Here is a 21148-nt window from a genome sequence, read left to right on the forward strand (position 1 = left end):
AGCAAGGCCAAGGGGGCGCTGCCCTGCCCGCGCTTCCCTTCTCAGGCCCGCGCACCTTGGCTACTGGGGCTGTGGCGCGTGGCCTCCAAATGTGGCCTTTGGAAATTCCTCCTGCGTCAGTCCGCACGACTGCCGTGGCATGCCCCTCCCCGTAGAGCCTGGTGGGAGCCGAGGTCCGGGTGGAGAGCCTGGGCCTGGCCAGGACGGACAGCTTCCACCCCTCCCCACAGGCCGCCAGCTCCGCGCCGCGAAGAAATGGGGCCAGCCTGCTGAGCGAGGGGCCCTTGCTCAGAAAGGGGCCACAAGGGGCCGCCCAGGGGCAGACGTGAGGGGCCGGCGAGGACTTCCAGCTCAGCCCCGCAGCGGGAAAGCAATCGAGTGCTCAAGGCAAAAATGCCTACAGCGGAAGAGCCGCCCCGAATTCCCGACCTACGGAATCACGAGAAACAGGCGACTTTTGTTTCAAGCTGTCAAGTTCTTGAGTGGCTACGCAGAAACAGGCACTGGAAACAAGCACGCAGCAACAGAGGGGAGGGTTGGTGCAGTGCATGCTCAGTATCCTGGAAAACAGGCCCACCCGCCAGGCGCTGCTGTACCTGGCTGAGCCCCTGCTGTGCCGAGCACCACCCTAGCAGGCGCTGCCGTACCTGGCTGGGCCTCTGCTGTGCCGAGCACCACCCGCCAGGCGCTGCCGTACCTGGCTGAGCCTCTGCTGCACCAAGCACCATGGTAGCAGGCGCTGCCGTACCTGGCTGGGCCCTGCTGCGCCGAGCACCATGGTAGCAGGCGCTGCCGTACCTGGCTGGGTCTCTGCTGGTCTGAGCACCACCCGCCAGGCGCTGCCGTACCTGGCTGGGCCTCTGCTGGTCTGAGCACCACCCTAGCAGGCGCTGCCGTACCTGGCTGAGCCTCTGCTGCACCAAGCACCATGGTAGCAGGCGCTGCCGTACCTGGCTGGGCCTCTGCTGGTCTGAGCACCACCCGCCAGGCGCTGCTGTACCTGGCTGAGCCTCTGCTGCACCAAGCACCATGGTAGCAGGCGCTGCCGTACCTGGCTGGGCCCTGCTGCGCCGAGTACCACCCTGCCCGGCCAGCTGCCTCTGGGTAAGGGTAACCTGCTCTACCATAAGTGGACCTTGGCAGCTGAGGCAGTGCCGCGTGGGCTCCCCCGGCGCTCTCAGGCCTTGGAGGTGGCTGCTGGTGGTGGCACAGCAGTCAGGAAAGACGTACACTGGGAAACCTCGTCCACTCCACAGGACGAGGGGAGGGATCGCCGAGTCACCTGACACCCCGGGGGCTGCGTCATGTCAGGGGTGTCCTCTCGGTCACGGCTAGGGAAGGAGCAGCAGCCCAGGGCGTAGGCCCATGCAGGCCCAGAGCGTCGGCCAAAGAGCAGCTGCCAAGGATGGGGGCGGAGCCGGGCCAGCCGTGGGGTCTCGGTGGTGCTTCCTGGGGTCCAGGACGGCCGTGGGGTCTCTTTGGTTATGGGTGTTCCAGGGAGGCCGTGGGGTCTCAGTGGTGCTTCCTGGGGGTCCAGGGCGGCCGTGGGGTCTCGGTGATGGTTATGGGGCCCAGGGCGGCCGTGGGGTCTCGGTGGTGGTTATTGGGGGTCTAGAGCGGCCGTGGGGTCTCCATGGTGCTTCCTGGGGGTCCAGGGCGGTTGTGGGGTCTTGGTGGTTATGGGGTCTAGGGCAGCCGTGGGGTCTCAGTGGTGCTTCCTGGGGTCCAGGGCGGCCGTGGGGTCTCAGTGGTGGTTATGGGGTCTAGGGTGGTCATGGGGTCTTGGTGGTGGTTATGGGGTCCAGGGTGGTCATGGGGTCTCGGTGGTGCTTCCTGGGGTCCAAGGCGGCTGTGGGGTCTCAGTGGTGCTTCCTGGGGCCCAGGGCGGCCATGGAGTCTTGGTGGTGGTTATGGGGTCCAGGGTGGTCATGGGGTCTCGGTGGTGGTTATGGGGTCTAGGGCAGCCTTGGGGTCTTGGTACTTCCTGGGGTCCAGGGCAGCCGTGGGGTCTCGGTGGTCGTTATGGGGTCTAGGGCAGCCTTGGGGTCTTGGTACTTCCTGGGGTCCAGGGCGGCCATGGGGTCTCGGTGGTGGTTATGGGGTCCAGGGTGGTCATGGGGTCTCGGTGGTGCTTCCTGGGGTCCAGGGCAGCCGTAGGGTCTCGGTGGTGCTTCTGGGGGGTCCAGGGCGGCCGTGGGGTCTCGGTGGTGGTTATGGGGTCCAGGGTGGTCATGGGGTCTCGGTGGTGCTTCCCGGGGTCGAGGGCAGCCGTGGGGTCTCGGTGGTGGTTATGGGGTGTCTAGGGCGGCCGTGGGGTCTCGGTGGTGCTTCTGGGGGGTCCAGGGCAGCCTTGGGGTCTTGGTGGTGCTTCCTGGGGTCCAGGGTGGTTGTGGGGTCTTGGTGGTGCTTCCTGGGGCCCAGGGCGGCCGCCAGGGTCTCTCTGTTGTGGTTTGCCTTGCTGGCGTGATCAGGAGAAGCCAAGCTCTGCATGTCGAGTGCGTGGGGAAGGGAGGTCGTTTGTTAGTCGGAGGCCTGTGCGTCGACACGAGTCACACCTGAGTAAGGCGCCCAAGAGAAGCCCAGTGGAAAGAAAAGGCCGGTGCTGGCTTGTGAGCCGACTGGGGCTTGAACGCAGCTCCCAGTCCCTTTTGGCAGAGGGTGGAATCCTTACTGACCTACGATGCTTGGCACAGCACGTGACCCGTTACTGTCGGGCACTAAGTCGGCTGAGCCCGCTTGGACCCTTTGGACATCATACTAAAAATAAAAACTAGAATTAAAGGCAAAACGAAGCTGAGCAGAGACCTCGGCAGTCACACTCATTGGAGAGGAAGATGCTGTGGATCATTTCAGGCAAACTGCTAAACAAATAAACAAAAATCAACCAACACCACCTCTGGTAGCAACGGGGGGTTCAGAATCCAGAGTTGCTATGTTGTATTAGCTAAAATGTGCAGTTTTACAACAAAAAAATATGAGACATGCAAAGAAACAGTTAAACATGATCCATACGAAGGTCAAAGAGCTGACAATACAAAATATCTCTAAGGCAGCTTGGGTGTAGGACTTAGCAGCCAAAGAAATATTATAAATATGTTCAAAGAACTAAGGGAAGGGAAGGGGATGTTGCTCAAGTGATAGGGCCTCTGCCTACCATATGGGAGGACCCAGTTTCGATTCCTGGGGCCTCCAGGTGAAAACGAAGACAAGAGAGCGTGACCGCATGGGAAGCCAGTGCCCACATGGCAAGCCAAGTGCCCACACGGTGAGCCGAGTGTCCACGCGAGTGCCTATGCAGTGAGCTGAGTGCCTGTGTGGGTGCCATGTGGCAAGCTAAGTGTCCATGTGAGTGCCCGTGCGGTGAGCCAGTGCCCGTGCAGTGAGCCAGTGCCTGCATGGTGAGCCGAGTGCCTGCACAGCAAGCCGAGTGTCCTCACAGTGAGCCAGTGCCCACGCGAGAGATGGAAGGGAGAGTCACGGTGAAGCGTGGCAGAGACCAGGAACTGAGGTGGTGCAGGTGACAGGGAACCTCTCTCTACATCAGAGGTCCCCAGGATCGAATCCCGGTGAATCCTAGAGGACAAAGATGAGAAGACAAAAAGAGAAACAGATACCGAAAATCACATAGCGAATGGACACAGACAGCAAAAACAGTGGGGTGGGGGAGGGGAAGGGGAAGAAAAAATAAATCTTTAAAAAAAAAGAACTAAGGGAAGTCAGGTATAAAAAATTAAAGGAAAGTATGACAACAAAGACTGCTCAAATAGAGATTATCAATGAAGACACAGAAATTATAAAAAATAAAATAAAAACCCTGGAGTTGAAAAGCATAACTTTTTGGAAAGAAAAATTCATTTCAGGGGATCAACAGATTTTAGGTGGCAGAAGAATGAGTCAGCAAAATTGAACATTGATAAACAAATTATTTTATTTGATGAAGAGAAATTATTTGGAATTCTTCTGAACAGGAGATTATTTTTACCCATTCATTGATTTATTCAATAACTTATTTCATATCAGTATGTACCCATGGCTATTTATCTTATACTTCGAGTTATAATCCAATACTACTTTATTTTGTTGCTCAAGTCATTCCAACTTTGGCAGTTGGGAGCTCTGCCTGTCGGCTCTTGTGTCCTTTGACCTACCCCTATCATTATGGATCACAGTTATGGGTTTTAGAATACTTTCTTACTTTTTGACCCCACAAGATGCTCCAAGCTCATCTTCTCTATCTCATGGCCCAGTCCTCTTTTCAAGGACCCAATAGGACCACTTAAAACTGTTTTTTTTCTCTCAAGTAAAGTAGTTTTATTTACAGAATCATTTTAATAGTTGCCTAATCTCCCATCAAATAAATACACCATTTCTTATTTAACTACTCTGCTATATCAAACCTTTAGCTTTTGGCTCTTTTTGCTACTGTGAGCAATGTAGTAACGAAAGTCCTTCCTAGTGTGTGTCTATAGGCTTAGAGCTGGGAAGTGTCACTGCTGGGCTGAAGAGTACACACAATTTCCCCACAGCTCTCTTGGTCATTGTTAGAGTGTGCATCTCCCCGTACTCTTACCAACACACGGTAGGATGACTTAATACTGGTGGTTTAGTATGTGTGTAGTTTAGGTGACTAAATTGCTTTGTTCAATTAGCCATTTAAAAGCAAAGCTATGGGAAGCGGACTTGGCCCAGTGGTTAGGGCATCTGTCTACCACATGGGAGGTCTGCGGTTCAAACCCCGGGCCTCCTTGACCTGTGTGGAGCTGGCCCATGCTCAGTGCTGATGCGCGCAAGGAGTGCAGTGCCATGCAGGGGTGTCCCCCGCGTAGGGGAGCCCCACGCGCAAGGAGTGCGCCCCGTAAGGAGAACCGCCCAGCGCGAAAGAAAGTGCAGCCTGCCCAAGAATGTCGCAACACACAAGGAGAGCTGACACAGCAAGATGACGCAACAAAAAGAAACAGATTCCCGAGCTGCTGACAACAATAGAAGCGGACAAAGAAGAACACGAGCAAATAAACACACAGAACAGACAACTGGGGCAGGGCAAGGGGAGAGAAATAAATAAATCTTAAAAAAAATAATAAAAGCAAAGTTATGCCTTATAACATTAACAGTCATTCCTTACAATATTATTTAAAACTCATCTCGGAGTGACTGGAATTTGGGTGCTTCTAGCTGCTGCTAATTACCGTGCCCATAGTCTTTGTTGAGTCTTAAAGAGTATGTCTTATTTCCACCTCCCAGGGCAGCCATAATGTTAGATCATCATTTGTGAAATTCTTTGAAGATGAAGTTCTATTAATAGTTACAAACAGTAATAATTTGTTATACCCACACCTCCAGAGTCACCCCAGCTCTCTGCCATCGTTTTGTTTTTGTTTTTGTTTTTTTGACTTTGCAATCTATTTATGGCTGGAATTGCAAGATGACACAGTGTCAGTCAGCCCAATTAAGCATCTTCACCTCCATCTCCTTTCCTTTGGCCAAGATGCGTTGATCACTTGATCATGGCAGCAAGTGTCACTGGATGACGGATTTTTCTTGCATTGGTGTCTGGGTTTGCAGGATCCAGAAATTCTCTGAGGCCAATTACTGAAAAGGTAACCGAATGCCGAAGAAGAGTCGAGACTTGAGTGATCCAAAGGGGAGATTTTTATTTGTAGTTCAAGAAAAATCTTTCCCCAGGCAGAGCTCAAAATGGTGTCTGCCTGGACTTGGAGCGGAAGCGGCTCTTGTAAGCAGTGAGAGGTGGGAAACGTGAAGGGTAGGCGGGGGTTCCTTTTCCTTGCAGCTTGGCTTCGGGGAAGGTCGCTGGCTCCTGGGAGAAGGGGAAGAGCAAAAGGGGGGGAAGAGGAAAGCAGGTCTTATTAGGCTTATCAGTTACTTAATCCTTCTTCACCTCAGTACCTTCATTTGTGAAAAAGTAAAGAAAAAGACCTTCCCTTCGCTCCTCCTTGAAGTGTTGCTTCAAGAATAATGTGAATGAAACAACATAAAAGCACTTTGTTCTCTCTGTGTATATGTATGTGTGTAATTACATGTATGTATACTCCATCTCCTGTGGAAGGTAGGGGCGTGGAGGAGGATGGGGGCATGCTTTTCCTCTTCCTGAATGTCTTTGTCTTTAAGCTCCCAATCTCCATCCACATAAACGCTGCAAAGAGCATTTCGATGGCCATATTCCCCGGAGCATGGGCAGGGAATCTAGAGAACCGGACCTGTATGAGGTGAGGTCCTAGAAGGACCTGATTAGGAGAGCTACAGGCTATAGAACGGAGCTTGAATTTTATTTTAGGTGCTGTGAGAAGCCATTCCACAATCGGATTTTCATCAATGAGATCTCGCTGCTTTGTGGACACAACATTAAGTATGTGTATGTTGAGAATGGAAGTGGAGAGACCAGATAGGAAGTAGTTGTTGCCCTCTTCCACGTGAAAGATGAGGTTAGCCTGGACTGCAGTATCAAAAGTGGAGACAGGGAAACGGACTTTGGCCCAGTGGTTAGGGCGTCCGTCTACCACATGGGAGGTCCGCGGTTCAAGCCCCGGGCCTCCTTGACCCGTGTGGAGCTGGCCCATGTGCAGTGCTGATGCGCGCAAGGAGTGCCCTGCCACGCAGGGGTGTCCCCCGCGTAGGGGAGCCCCACGCCCAAGGAGTGTGCCCGTTAAGGAGAGCCGCCCAGTGTGAAACAAAGTGCAGCCTGCCCAGGAATGGCGCCGCCCACACTTCCCGTGCCGCTGACGACAACAGAAGCAGACAAAGAAACAAGACGCAGCAAAAAGACACAGAAAAACAGACAACCGGGGGAGGGGAGGGGAATTAAATAAATAAATCTTTAAAAAAAAAAAAAAAAAGTAGAGACAGAGAACTGGACAAACTCAAGATCAGTAACGGACAGTGAATACAGCAGAAGTATTTGCCAGACTGTGTACACAGGTACGCGAGCTATAACCCCATCACAGCATATAGCAACGCTTTTGCTTAGGTAAGCCTCATTTCACCCCTGGAAGGCAGACTATAGGCTCACAGAGCAGTAACAATAGAACATAACACTAACTCCATTCTCTAACTTTCGTTCACAAACGTCAAACGAGAGGCACCGTTAGAACCCCCACAGCACGGGTGTAAAAAGTTGAGGCTCAGAGTCGCAAAATAATATGCCCACAGTTTCACGGCTGCAACGAAGAGCAGGACTTGTCCTCATCAACCATCATCAGTTCCTCCTGACGCCGGGAAGTCTCCCGCGAGCCTAGAGGTCGCGTGCGCCCCGCCCCGGCGCTCGCCCCGCCCAGTGGACTGCGCTTCCCGGCAGGCCGCGCGCCGGCCCACGCACTTCCTCCCGGCGTCCCTCGCGGCGGGAAGGAGCGGAGCGGGCTCGCGGCCGACCCGACCGGCTCTCGTCGCCTCCGCCGCCGCCGTCCCGAAGAGCCGTCGCGGCCGCCGCCGGCCACCATGTCCGCCCAGGCGCAGATGCGGGCGCTGCTGGACCAGCTCATGGGCACGGCCCGGGACGGTGAGTCGGGCGGCCGGCCTGGCGAGGGGCTGGGGCGGGAGCGAGCGAGGCCGCCGGGCGGCCTGAGGCGGGGGCCGCCGACCGACTGCGCCTGCGCCGGCGCCGGCTCCCCTCCCCCGCGCCGACCGCGGGCGCCGGGCCTTTGTCTGAGCCGGCTCTCGCCGGAGGCGGCCGCGGCCGGGTTCTTCTCCCTCGGATCCCGCGCTGTCGGTGGGGCCCCGGCCCCCTCCCCTCTTTCCGTGCTGCGACTTTCTCTCCCGCCGGCGCCGCGGCTCCTCCGCCCCCCGCGCCCCTCCGCGAGCCGCGGGAGTCGGCGACGGGCTGGAGCCACCGTGGGCTCGGGTTCGCCGGCAGCGGAGTTCCTCCGAGGCCCCTCGGGAAGAAGCTACCCCCGAGGGAGCCGGATGGGCCTCCGAACCCGCGGCCGTTCGTGCCATTGCCAAGGGAGCCGAAAATTGAGCTTTTCTAACGTGGGTTCCTGCCTAGTACTTTGCATCCCTCCTCTCCCCTCAGCCACACAGGAGAGCCTCTGTTTAGCCAGCGCTTGGCAGTCGTTAGGTAGGTTGTACCGTAGGGAGGAGAGCAAGAGCACGGTGGTCTCAGGAGAAAGCGGTTGCATCTTTGCAAAGCCTATGTACCTGTTTTGGTTTGTGTTCTCTTTTCTACCGAAGTAATCAAGTTGTAAGTTCACACTGGCACATTTGCAGAGCTGTGCAGATTCTTTGCACTTTATTTCATAGGTGAATAAGTGCTTTTTAGCTTTCTTTGTATATTGAGTTGCTTTTGAATTGCTTCCCATATTTTTATTTCATACAAACTGAACAATTGTGGCCCCTCTATTTTATTTATAAAGGTTCAGTGTATCTTTGCCTGCCTACATCAATCTGCAAGGGAGTTGCAGAAAAGCCTCATGTTCATCGAGCCGTGAGTCACAACCAATTTCTAAGCTGTTATAACAAAAAAGTGTTTGCTTTTTTTCACAAGTAACTTTTAAAGTGTAGTTTAGAAAGAAAACATTTTCAATAAAAAGACACTACATTAATCCTGGATGCTTGCAAATCCTAAAATATATTCCTCCTTTAGTATTACACAGCTCTGTGTCATATGCACAGATTAGCTTTAAAATTTGTCACATACCACTTTGCCTTTACTTTTATGTATCATTCCCCTGACTTCCTTACTGCAGGTGTGGGCAAGAAAACTTTTCCTTTAAAACTTTTCAACAGCGGGCATAAAATTCTGCAGCTGAGGTCTTGAAGAATGCAGATGGGTACAGTATGTGTTGGAGCTCACAGTGTGTATTGACTAACCTAGTTCCTTTTTGCTTTTTTTTTTTTTTTTTGGTATTGTTTTGTTAAAAGTGACTCCCAGGTGCCAACTCTCTCTTTTTTAAGGGTGGGGACAAAAGGGATAGGAAGAAGAGGTCTAGATTATTTAACAGTCAGAGGTAGAGTTTGAAAGCTTTCTTCTTTATGTAATTTTGGACAAAACAATGCTTATGCAGTTGTCCATAGTAAAAAGATTAGATTAATAAGTAGCATTTGTTGGTGGAAATGGCCAGCTATAAGTCATACGTGGTGATTCATGGCCCTCTGATTAGGATGGGTTTTGGTATTTCATTCCCCACATATATATGTGGGGCAGATGTCCTTTTGGTGCTGTCAGCCTTTTACTTCTGACTCTTTCACTTCCTTGCACAATGATGGGGTCAGATCTCATTTAAGTCTGATTCTTCGTGATACTTAGCATCAACAAACATCCATATTTTGTTCCAGTTGTAAACATCATAGATCAGTTTTTGAGTGTATTTGATGGGGAGAATACAAATAGTAGTCTGCAAATCCAGGAGAATTGTTGTACCAGATATCCTTTTGTGGTTAATGTGATAATATTGTCTTATTTAAAACCACGCATGAATTTCAGGAGACGAAACCAGACAGAGGGTCAAGTTTACAGATGACCGTGTCTGCAAGAGTCACCTTCTGGACTGCTGCCCCCATGACATCCTGGCTGGGACGGTAGGTGTATTTGGGGGGGTAGGGGGGAGTGATGACCCGGAACACTCAGGCGTGGGTGCTATACAAGCATTGAAGGTTTTTCAAGTTCCACGGCATTTTCTTTCAACAGGCAGAAATCACTTATTGCACTTCAAATGATAGATTATGTTAGTTTGGTGGAATTTTATATTACCACACTTCAGTGTTATAGAATTCTCTCTGTAAAGTTATTGGGAGATTTTTGTAAATTAATTTATTTTGAGGTATTCACAACTAAGAAGTAGGGAGTATTCTCATTTAGTCCTTAGCAAAAAGCATGTTTTAGGTAAGGCTGTAGTTTTTTTTGAAGATTTTGGGTGTTTTTAAATTTAAATCTATGCTAGATTTTTGCTCTTAGCAAGGTACATTTTCACTTTTTTTTTAGTTTTTAGTTTTATTTTTAAAAAGTAGATGGGGATGGCATTGACTTTGTAGTTTTATGTTAACTTTTCAAGAAATCAACATATCCATGAATATAAACCCCTAAAATTTCATTCTAAGTTCTGTTCACATGAACAAAACAGATACATGCTAGTTTTGTGTACTGTTTATTCAAAGTTAGGTAGAATTTAAGAAGACTAAAGAGTGAAAGATTAGCTACTGTGATTTAACCATTTATAGAAAAGAAGTCCTGCAAAGACCACTGCCCTTTAAGATTTTACAGCTCCTTCATGAAATATAAGAAATGTCTACTCAGTGATTGCGCTATAATGAACTAAATATATTGTGTTACCTCATGGAATGTAATTACTAGAATATGGGTCACCAAAAAATAAAATGAGGTTAGAGAATGGAAGGCTGAGGGTTAACCTATACAGAATTGGTAAAAAACTTGTTTGTTAGTGTTTGGAAATGCATAGGAAAAGTGAAAGCATGACGTAGTGTGTAATTAGCAGTACTGTTATATGGCTATGGCTGTGGTTGAAAGGGAAAGTCTAAGGTCAGGGATGTTACTAGAAGGAACACTAAAAAATGTAATATGGGATTGTATAGCATAGCAAAACCTTGTGTGATATATGAGGATAGTAATATTGCATGTATAAGACTTTTTCTTTGAAACTGAACAAATGTATGTTAATGTTACAAGATGTTAATATCAGGCAAAAATACACTCAAAGCAAAATATGGACAGTGGTATATAGTAATAAACTACCATTAAGGGTTGGAAAAAAATATATACTAGGTGAAAGAAACTAGACAAAAGGTACTGTATATTGACTCCATCTATACAAAATATAAATACAAATGGAGAGATGGAAACAATAGCAGTTATGTATGGCAGGGGAAGCAGAGATGGAGAGGTGAATACTAAAGGGTAGAGCTTTTTTTGTTTGTTTATTATTAGAATAATGAAAATGCTTAATAATGATTGAAGTGATGTATGTACAACTCTGATGATACCAAATACCATTGATTGTACACTTGGGATGGATTTATATGCTTTATTAGTATGTATCAATAAAATTGATTAAAAAACAAACAAAAAAAGTGTCTACTCATTTTAGGAGTCAAATGTGTATGTACTAGGGACCGTTTTCTTCAAGATGAATCATTGCTTTATTGTTACCATGGTGGGGAGAGCAGCTTCTGAAAACCTGCTCAGATGTATGAAATCTTTTCAGTCTGGGTTTTCCCACAGCAAATAGGAAACAAACACCAAAACTTTGCCTGTTTCCTGGGGTTTTGCCTACAGTTTGACCTGGGTGTAGGAAAAACATCGTAACTCCCGTTTGCTGTGGATTGTTGTAGGCACCAAGACTGACTCAGGGTAATGGCTTCCTTTCCTTGGAAGCAGTTTGGCTGTAGGATTTGCCCATAGGAGGTACAACCTGGGAACTGTTGTAGAGGCCAAAGGGAGGAGCCGGATGTGTGCCCAAGTGCAGCATTTCAACCACATTTTCCCTGGTCAAAGCCCTGGGTAGCATTGTTCTGGGGTGCTATTGGGGAAAATTACCAGAATAATAGCATTTCCTACAAATGGCTGCCTTTTATTGTCTTAGGTATGCGTTAATTCACCAAATATATTTTGGATACCTACTGTGTGCAGGCACTGGTGACACAGTGCCCGTAAGACAGAGTCACTCCTCTAAAGCTCACTTACCGGTGAGTAAATGAGTAAATAACGAAGTTTTCAAATAGCCTTGTGAGGAAAGTCCTCGCAGGAGGAACGTTGAAGCAGAGAATGGTGAGAGAGGACGTGTGAAGATTGGTGTGCTCTGGGCAGAGGGGAGAGCAGGATAGGACCCCACAGCATGTTTTAGGGACAGCGGGAATTCCAGTGAGACTGGATTGCTGAAGGGAGCGAGGCGGAGGGCAGGGATGGACTGAGGTGACTGAGGAGGAGTAGTGGGTTAGGCCCTGCTGGAGGCAGGGAGGTGGGAGGCAAGCCAGGAGTTGGCTTTGTGTGAAGAAAGCAGTGGAGATGAGGAAGAGTAACTCAGGTGCTGTGAGTCAGGATGAGGACTGGAAGTCAGTATGGACTTTGGAAAGGCTGAGCCTTTGAGGAAATTGAATGAATATAATTGTTATTTTTTTTCCCTTCCTTTTTAAAGATAGCAAGATGAAGTGGTTATAATCCTCTCAGCCTTTTTGCTCAGATCATCTCAAAAGATAACTGTTGGGGGAGCGGGTATAGCTCGTGGGTTGAGTGCCTGCCTCCCACATACGAGGTCCTTGGTTCAGTCCCTCGTACCTTCTTAAAAAAAAGATACTGTCATGAGTAGGGTTGGATCAAGAAGGAATAGAGGTAATAATTTTATTGAGGTTTATGGGAAAATGCACCGACTAGTAAGTTAGGAGGCATGAGTAGCATCTGGAGGGAAGGTAGTGGACGTTTGTCTCAGTAGAAGAGCTTTGGAGAAGGAGGTAAGGAGTTGTCAGTGCCTTTGCCTGTTGGCAGTGTGAGACGAGAGCACAGTGTATTGGTGCAGTTAGGGTCTGAGAGCCTTACTGCTCTGGAGTCTGGTAAGTGTCCCTGGACATGTGCTTAGCCTCTTGGAGTATTTGGAGGACCTAATGAACGGGGTGTTTCAGCCTTGCTTGGTGTTAGACTGCTAGTGGAGTGGCCCTTCCCTGCCTGCTTAGCAAAACCGAAAGGATATATCCCAAAAGAAGGATGACTGCAGAGCCCAGGCCTCCTCTGGTGCTGTGGGGTTGGGGGTGGTTTTGAGTCCTCCCACACAAAGGAAGATTACAGTGAATTTTGCCTGGTGTGGTTTCCTGATGTCACAACTCTTGACTGTTGAAGTTTTTAGAATGGAATATGATTTGCACTTAAAGCTGGTGCTCCACCACTGAGCTGCATACACTTCCCTGCACTTACTATTTTAGTGCTTCTTATTTCCTCTAGTGGTAGTTTTTTCTTTGAACAACAGTATTCATTAAATGTTAAATTTTTCTTTCTGACAGCTACCACTCATTTTTCAGCTAAGCACTTAGTTTCATTTGTAGAAACTCCATACTTTATTTTTTCATTTTCCTTTTGTTTTTTTTATTCTTATTTTTAGTGCTGTATTTTAAAGAGCAGTACTTGGCACTTGAAAGAGTAAATGAAGCAAGAGTTACCAGGTTTGCAGGGACAGTGATTGTGGTTGCAGCTTTGGCTTTCAAGAATTTTGTCTGGTACAACTGCCCCAGGCACTGTTGTTTCTCACTGGTGAAATCGAAGGGTGTTTTGTTAATGAGCATGGTTCATGATTCTAGGGCCAAAGAGTCAAGCACCCTGTGCCTCTGATCTACCTTTGTTAAAGATTTTATTACTCATAGTTTTTAATTTTTTAGTTTGATGAAACATTTTAGTGAAACTGTTGCTGAATAATAATCTTTACTATTTAAAATGGATTAGTTTTTATTACAACTTGTAGCCTGGTTCTGCAAATTAGATATTTGTTGTAGCACGACAGATTTCTCTCATCTTTTCCTAAGGTCCATTTCTACATGGATATGATGGAGAAAATTGAGGGTATAATTCTTACAAGGCCGTGTGGAATTCCTATGCAAAGAGAACTGGTTAGAGCCTCAGAAAAAACCATTATGTTTTCACAGATTTTTCTTTAGGGAGCGTTAACTCTTTAGCAGTGATGAGCAGAGTTTTTCATAGAAGTTCATTTATTAGAATTTTATGTATCATTCAGGAACCTTCAAGCCTGGAGGAGGGTCACCATCTCAGGACACCCATGAGGTTTTTGAAATAGTTTTTGAACATGATTATTGTTTGAGCGTAAAGGAAATCCTGGGTGCCAGCATTCTTTATTAGTTATATTTCATTGCTTGGATTTCAGGGGTGTCTCCTAGTTGGGATGTGGATTTGTTAACAGTCACTGTGACTTGATAAGAGCTTTAGCCTACAAGTTTCCCTGTTGCTTTCTAGAGGCCACAGGAGGTACCTGCGCAGGCATCCTGTCCTGTTCCTAATTGTTCTGCCTGTGTTCAGAACAACTAATGAAACAGCAAGCTCATCTTCCAGGCAAACACAAATCATTTTGTTTTATTAGAGAGCCTCTTTGTTTCTCAAATGGGGCAGCTGAGTGGCCCAATTATATGTCCAGGGTCACTGACCAAGCTCAGAGAATGTTTGGGGACTTGCTTGGCTTTGAATCCGCCTATTGTGCTTTATTCCCTTTGGAATACAAAGAGCTATATGTGGTGCTGTAATTGCCAAAACCTGATATCTGCCTGCTCTTTTCCTTTTCATTTTCTTGTCTCTGCAACTTAGTCCTTGAGCCTTTTTAGTAGTCAAGATTGTGAGAAGTAATACTCAAAAACTTCTTATTAGTGATACTGGATTTTGGCCTTTTCTTTGTCAGCCCAAGCCTCTGTGCTCTATTTATGAAATGCGAATGGTGGTAAAAGAAATAAAGCTTCTCAGCCATAGCCAGTTTCTTGATTTTCTTATCATACTTTCACATTCAAAAATGTACTATTTATTCCTTGATAGTTGAAATACCTAGTCATGTTATGTACTTTCTATAACGGGTAAGTGTCCATGTATAACTTTTTTTGTTTTTTGTTTTTCATAGCGCATGGATTTAGGAGAATGTACGAAAATCCACGACTTGGCCCTCCGAGCAGATTATGAGATTGCAAGTAAAGAAAGAGACCTGTTTTTTGAATTGGATGTAAGTTTTATTTAGTGTTGATTCATCCGTACTGTGAAGAACCTAATATTGAACTAACAAGAATAATGTAACATACGTAAGTTACAAAGCAGAATAGTCATACATTTAGCTGAGAGCTAGAACACACTTTGAATCTCCCACCCTGTCACTACCCTGAATTTTTACATAATTTTATGGTTCCTTGAACAATATGTTTATTCTTGTTTTTCAGCTTTACAACATTTTTATAGCACAGGTAGTCTTTAATAACTTGGTCTTTTTTAAAATATCATGTTTCTGAGATTTTCCCATATTGGGTTGGTTTCTTTGCTTTCACTGCTGTTTGAATATTCCACAAACTATCCATTCTTTATTCATGGACTTTGGGGTTGGTTCTAGGTTTTTGCTAATATGAGCAGTATTATGACTTTTCTTGACTATTTCTGTCATACACACGTGCAAGGGTTATCTAGAGTGTGTTCTCAGAAAAGGAGTTGGTGGCGTGTAGGAGTTGTGTTTGTCTTCGGGAGATAGTGCTGTGATGTTTTCTTCTTTTCCAATATTGTTTTCTAAAAGTGGAAAACAACCTCAGTAGCAATGTATACACCTTCCCAACACTTGGCATTGTTAAATTATTTAATTTCTGCAATTTAATGGCTGTAAAATGGCATTTCATTGTGGTCTTAATTTGTATTTGTTTAGTATTCAATAGTAATGGTAATTTACATTTATTGGTCAATCCATTTAAAGCAGTATTTCTCAAGCTTTTTTTTTCCCCCCATTATTGCCACCACTGGAGCCTTTTTAGACTTCTTTTCTAATTGCCCCCTCCTGTCATGAAATTTTAATACCGTAGGCATACTACATATCTGTTTCTGTTGTGTTTATAGTCACAAGCCATTGTAATGTAAACCCTTTAAGAGCCAGGTTTCACCCCTACTGCAGTTGTGAATGAATGATTGTGGTTTTTGGTTGTTTTCTTTTAAGGGGGTACTGGGGATTGAACCCAGGACCTTGTGCATAGGAAGTAGGCACTCAGCCTTGAGCCACGTCTGCTCCCCAGCAAGAGTTGTTTGTTTGTTTGTAGGAGGTACTGGGGAAGCAGGCACTCAACCACTTGAACTACACCTGCTCCTCGATTTTGGTTCTTTTTTATCTGTAGTATGACCAGAAGTCACAGGGGTTTGACAGCCAGGGTTCCTGGTGAAGGCTACAGTGGGGTGAGGGAGCCAGAGGAAAACCCAAAACTCAAGGAAAGGGGACAGCCCCCTGGACTGTAGCTGGAATACTTCTTATTTAAACCAGTGTGTGCTTAGTATTGAATTTTTCAACAACTCAACTAGCAGATAGGGCTTGGAAATGGATATTTTCTATTTTGTAAGCGTTAATTCTGCAGTAGCCTAAAGCTGTTTATGTACAGCGCTCTTACGTGGACATCAGGTTTCAGAAGGCGACAAGTACACAGGTGTAGAGGTTGGAATCTCAGTACCTAGGAATATGCCAGCTTTGTGAGTTAGAAATCTCAACACATTTAGGATACCAGAATGTCAAGGCAGTTTTTAATGGCCTGAAGAATGCTAGAGAATAGATTAATGGAGAAAATTGAGAGTACTGAAAAAAGTGAAATATATCTGGCAATTTATTATCTTCAATGTTGAAAACTATGGATTATCCAGATTTCCAGGTATCAGATTGGATCTTCCAAAAAGGAATTTTGTTACATAATCTTAGAATGTTATAAAGTCTAGAAGTTATAAGGAGAAAGATGGATATGTTTATCTATATAAACACTTAAAATATTAGTGTATCACAAATGCCCCTACATAAATAAGACAGTGAACTGGAAGGAAATATTTGCAGTTTGTGTGATGATAGGCTAGTTTCCTTAATATATAAAATATTTGATGTTTGACAAGAAAAATATCAATAGCTTAACAAAAAAATGGGCAAATGGCAGTTAAGGACATTTCATGGAAGGCATCTAATCAAATGGCGAGATGCCAAATGACCTTCATGTAGAACTCAAGAGGTGGTTTAAATAATCCTGATACACCTCCTTGGAAGTTCACCAACATCCTAAGATGTGAACACAAATTCTAGTAGCACCAGTTCTGACAGCATGTCTGGCAGGTATAATTCCATATGGATAAAGGTACATTTCTTCCAGAATGTTTCTGTAGCTTTATAACTGGAATCAGATAGATATCCTCAGTAAGGGGTTGCTTAAACCATATATATCTCTTTTACAGTGGAATAATGTGAAAAGCTGTGAAAAGAAAATGAGGTGGTGGTTGTGTGGTGATGTGAAATTGTCTCCCAGGATAGTTAGGTGGAAGAATAGAGTGCAGAACGCTGTCCATTGTATGCTTCCACTTTTTTTGTTAACGTGCTTGTGTGTGCAGAGTGTGGTTTTAGGGGATCCCCACAAGATTTTGAATGCTCTAAAAAGTTACCATTCACCACAGCTCCCTGAAAGTCATTTTTGACCTTACAGATGGCTTGTATTAAAGTGTTTGCTAACCAGCGTTGTAAAAGTGTGGGGACGAGTTGTAAATTGGAGCAGAGGTGCTGGAGGAGGGCCTTCTGTCAGTGCATCGTCAGCATTTGTGTTCCAGAATTCCATTCCTGGGGAATATATCTTTACCATATGCTCAAATGAGTATGCAGAAAAGATGTTTGCTGCATACCTTTTTTTTTAAGATTTGTATTATTTATTTACCCTCCCCGCCCCCGGCCGCCACTTGCTTGCTGTCTGCTCTCTCTGTCCATTTGCCCTGCGTTTTTTTTTATTTAAAGATTTCAGCTCTCCGTGTGTGCGGCACCATTCCTGGGCAGGCTGCACTTTGGCACTGGGCCGCTCTCCTTACCCTATGCAGGGAACACCCCTGCGTGGCACAGCACTCCTTGCACGCATCAGCACTGCGCATGGGCCAGCTCCACATGGGTCAAGGAGGCCTGGGGTTTGAACCTTGGACCTCCCATGTGGTAGGCGGACACCCTATCCATTGGGCCAAGTCTGCTTCCTTGCGCGTTCTTCTCTATCTGTTTGTCTCCCTTTGTCGTGTCATCTTGCTGCTCCAGTTCTCCGCAGGCCCTGACTTGCCTTCATAAGGAGGTCCTGGGAAGCGAACCCAGGACCTCCCATATGGGAGATGGGAACCCAGTCAGTTGAGCCACAGCCGCTTCCCTGCGTATCTATTTTTAAAGGAAAAGGGATGTGGTGAAACTACTTAGTACACAGATTGAAGCTTTTAAGCAGTTAGCTCTTAGTTATTTTTTTAAAAATAATTTTTTAATGGCTTTTAAAATTTATACCTGTCTATAGTGTTTGCATGCACATAGGGCTACTTTTAAAAAGAAAAAGTAAGTAAAAGTGACCTGCTTTAAAAATATGAAGATAAAATAGCCTTTGTTTCCTTAGTTACGGAGAATAATCTTAGAGGGAAGAATAAAATCATTCTTCAAATTTTAAGTTAGACTGTTGGGGTGTATTTGTTAAGTTAGTTTGATGAAAGGGTGAATTTAAAAGTTTTTGGGTAGATAATATATGCTCACTGTTGTAGGCGCCAGGGCTCTGAATGTTTATCTGTTGAAGTGTCCTTTTCTCCCACGTGACCAGTCATCCAGTGTCTCTCTGGAGTGACCGGTTTTATTTTTCAAAGATACTCCATTCGCGATGAACAAATATGTATGTTCTTCTTTGAAAAAAATCATCCAGAGCCACTGCTCTTTGCCCTGCTTTTTGTACAAGTGAGATTGCCGGTATTTTCTCCCAATTTTCTTAGCTGTCAAAAAGGACAGAAAGACTTATTTAGATTTTTCTTGTCAAAATTGCAGTTTTGATAAGCAGACTATCTCAGCCTTTTGGCCACATAGGGTAAATGGGCTGCCGTTTGCTCTTGCCTCCTGTGGCTGCCACTTGATGGCCTGTGGCGGGTGTTGGGCGCCTCTGCCCTGTGGGCCCCCTGGGCTGACCTGACAGGGCAGTTCAGGTCTCTGGTTTTGGACCAGCAGCTCCCCAGGGTCCATATTCAGGTTAGTTCCTGCAGTGTCATCACTATTAGGAGATAGATGCAGGTTTCGTTTTTACAAGTTGGATAGTTCCTGTTTTGAAGAGTTTTGAAGCTAAATCATACATCCTAATTGCCTGTGGTTTTGGTGGAGTTTCTTGATTAATGTAATGATTCTTTGAGGTAGGAATGTACGAAAGCTCTAGAAGCTTTGATGCTGTTTTCCAAAATTAACAGGAACAGCATCGTGCCAGGTCACTGGTGGGTCTGCTGTATGTCTGATACAGCACCACAGGCAGGGCATTGGTTATTAGTACTGAAACATTTTTAGTCAAGTGTGTTAAGTATAGCCGGACAAAATTGTGGTAACATGATACAGTCTCTCATTTTAACCACTTTAGTGTATTAATTCAGTGGTATTAATTACATTCACAGTGTTGTGCTATCATCACTACTGTCTATTACCGAACTTTTCCATCTGCCAAAAGAAAGTGTGCATTAATCATTAACTCCCATTCCCTTTGTTTATTTTAGTAAAGAAAAATTATGATTTATTAATTCACAGTAAATTAATTTTTTTTTTTTTTTTTTTTTTTCTGTCTCCTACATAAAAACTGTCTTTTTTTTTTTTTTTTGGATTTGGTAAGTACATCTTTGGGCACCTCTGCACCTCATATACATTGGTTCACATCATGGCCCATACTCTCCTCTATTCCATCAAGTGGGCCCTGTGAGGATTTACAATGTCCGGTGATTACCTCTGAAGCACCATCCAGGGCAGCTCCATGTCCCGAAGACGCCTCCACCTCTGATCTCTTCCTGCCTTTCCCCATACCCTTTGTCCATTATGTCCACTTTTCCCAATCCAATGCCACCTCTTCTATGTGGACATTGGATTGGTTGTGTCCATTGCACCTCTATGTCAAGAGGAGGCTCAGATTCCACCTGGATGCTGGATGCAATCCTCCCATTTTCAGTTGTAATCACTCTAGGCTCCATGGTGTGGTGGTTGTCCTTCTTCAACTCCATCTTAGCTGAGTGTGGTAAGTCCAATAAATCAGATTGTAGGTGCTGGAGTCTGTTGAGGCTCAGGATCTGGCTATCACATTGTCAGTCCAGAGATTCAAATCCCCTAAATATATCTTAAACCCCAACATTAACTGCACCTCCAGCACATTAGCATGAAAGTCTTATGAAGGGAGATCCCATCTGAGTCCAGATTCATCACACATAAACACCATTTCCAAAGAGGGGCCATCTGCCCTGGTAGTTAACCCCATCGGCCATGACCATAACTCCCATGGGTCTCTTTAGCCCTCAAAGGAACCAATATCTGGGGGTTGTATCTGCTTTATCTGTCTCTCTGACTCTGCTCAGTTGTGCATGAGGGCAAACCTTCTGCCAGCCTCCAGACTCTTTCACAGTAAATTAATTTAAAGGAAGATTATGTCCTTACAGCAGAAGACATTACTGTTAAAAGCTAGTGTAGGCGGCGGACTTGGCCCAGTGATTAGGGCGTCCATCTACCACATGGGAGGTCCGCAGTTCAAATCCCGAGCCTCCTTGACCCGTGTGGAGCTGGCCCATGCGCAGTGCTGATGCGCGCAAGGAGTGCCATGCCACTCAGGGGTGTCCCCACATAAGGGAGCCCCACTCCCCACTACGGTAAGGAGAGCCGACCAGCCCGAAAGAAAGTGCAGGCTGCCCAGGAATGGTGCCCCACACAGGGAGAGCTGACACAACAAGATTATGCAACCAAAAGAAACACAGATTCCCGTGCCGCTGACTAAAACAGAAGCAGACAAAGACGACGCAGCAAATAGACACAGAGAACAGACAACCGGGGTAGGGGGAGAGAAGGGGAGAGAAATAAATAAATAAATAAATCTTTTTTTTTTTTTTTAAGCTAGTGTATTGTTTAGTTGCTGAGCTCATAGCTTAAGTGAAATTTGCCTTTCTGTAGATCTTTTTATATGATTTTAAGAACTCATCAACCCTTCTCATACAAACTTAAAATATTCATAGATTTTCAGTCACCTCTAGTGAATTTTTAAAAAACTGTCATTAAGAAACACTTGCCTAAGTATAAGAATTCAGGATGTTTTATTCCATCATTTTTCTGAATTAGTGAAAGAGTGGGAAAGTCTGTGTGTATTTGTAGGAGTGGGTAAAGTGAGTGTTAAATGCTTATGATGCGATTGTAGATCATAGACTGTATACATTGATGTAAAAGGTAACCAAGGTATATCCAAGGGGGAAAACAGCAATTTGCAAAACTATCCTATTTGTTGTGTGTTTGTATATGCATTTTAAGACCATTTAAAAGGGAATATACCAAATTCTTTAGTGATCACTTCTTAGGAAAGAGGAGGGGAAATAATTACATTTACTGTGTCTTACAAAGTTATTAGGTCTAGGCGCATTACTAATATAATAGGTAAAAATGAAAATTTAAAAGATTTTCTATGCTGTGACTTATTTTACATTCTCTATCCT

General features: G+C 45.8%; 1 protein-coding gene across 5 annotated transcripts in view; it reads left to right on the forward strand.

The window, feature by feature from the left end:
* The first annotated feature begins 7358 nt into the window (after positions 1 to 7358).
* Positions 7359 to 21148, forward strand: part of LUC7L (LUC7 like) — a 47047-nt gene continuing 33257 nt past the window's right edge. Inside the window, exons 1-5 of one of the 5 annotated variants that reach the window (XM_071211111.1) lie at positions 7840 to 8068; positions 8364 to 8434; positions 9434 to 9528; positions 11547 to 11649; positions 14565 to 14663. In XM_071211111.1, coding sequence (XP_071067212.1) covers positions 7915 to 8068; positions 8364 to 8434; positions 9434 to 9528; positions 11547 to 11649; positions 14565 to 14663 — 522 coding nt within the window. In that variant the 5' untranslated portion in view covers positions 7840 to 7914. Of the gene's footprint in view, positions 7511 to 7654; positions 8251 to 8363; positions 8435 to 9332; positions 9529 to 11546; positions 11650 to 14564; positions 14664 to 21148 lie in introns of those variants that run through there. The other 4 variants (XM_071211113.1, XM_071211114.1, XM_004473999.4 and 1 more) reach the window with 4 other exon arrangements.

Source organism: Dasypus novemcinctus, chromosome 23 (genome assembly GCF_030445035.2).
Source record: "Dasypus novemcinctus isolate mDasNov1 chromosome 23, mDasNov1.1.hap2, whole genome shotgun sequence".
In the NCBI taxonomy this organism is placed as follows: Eukaryota; Metazoa; Chordata; class Mammalia; order Cingulata; family Dasypodidae; genus Dasypus; species Dasypus novemcinctus.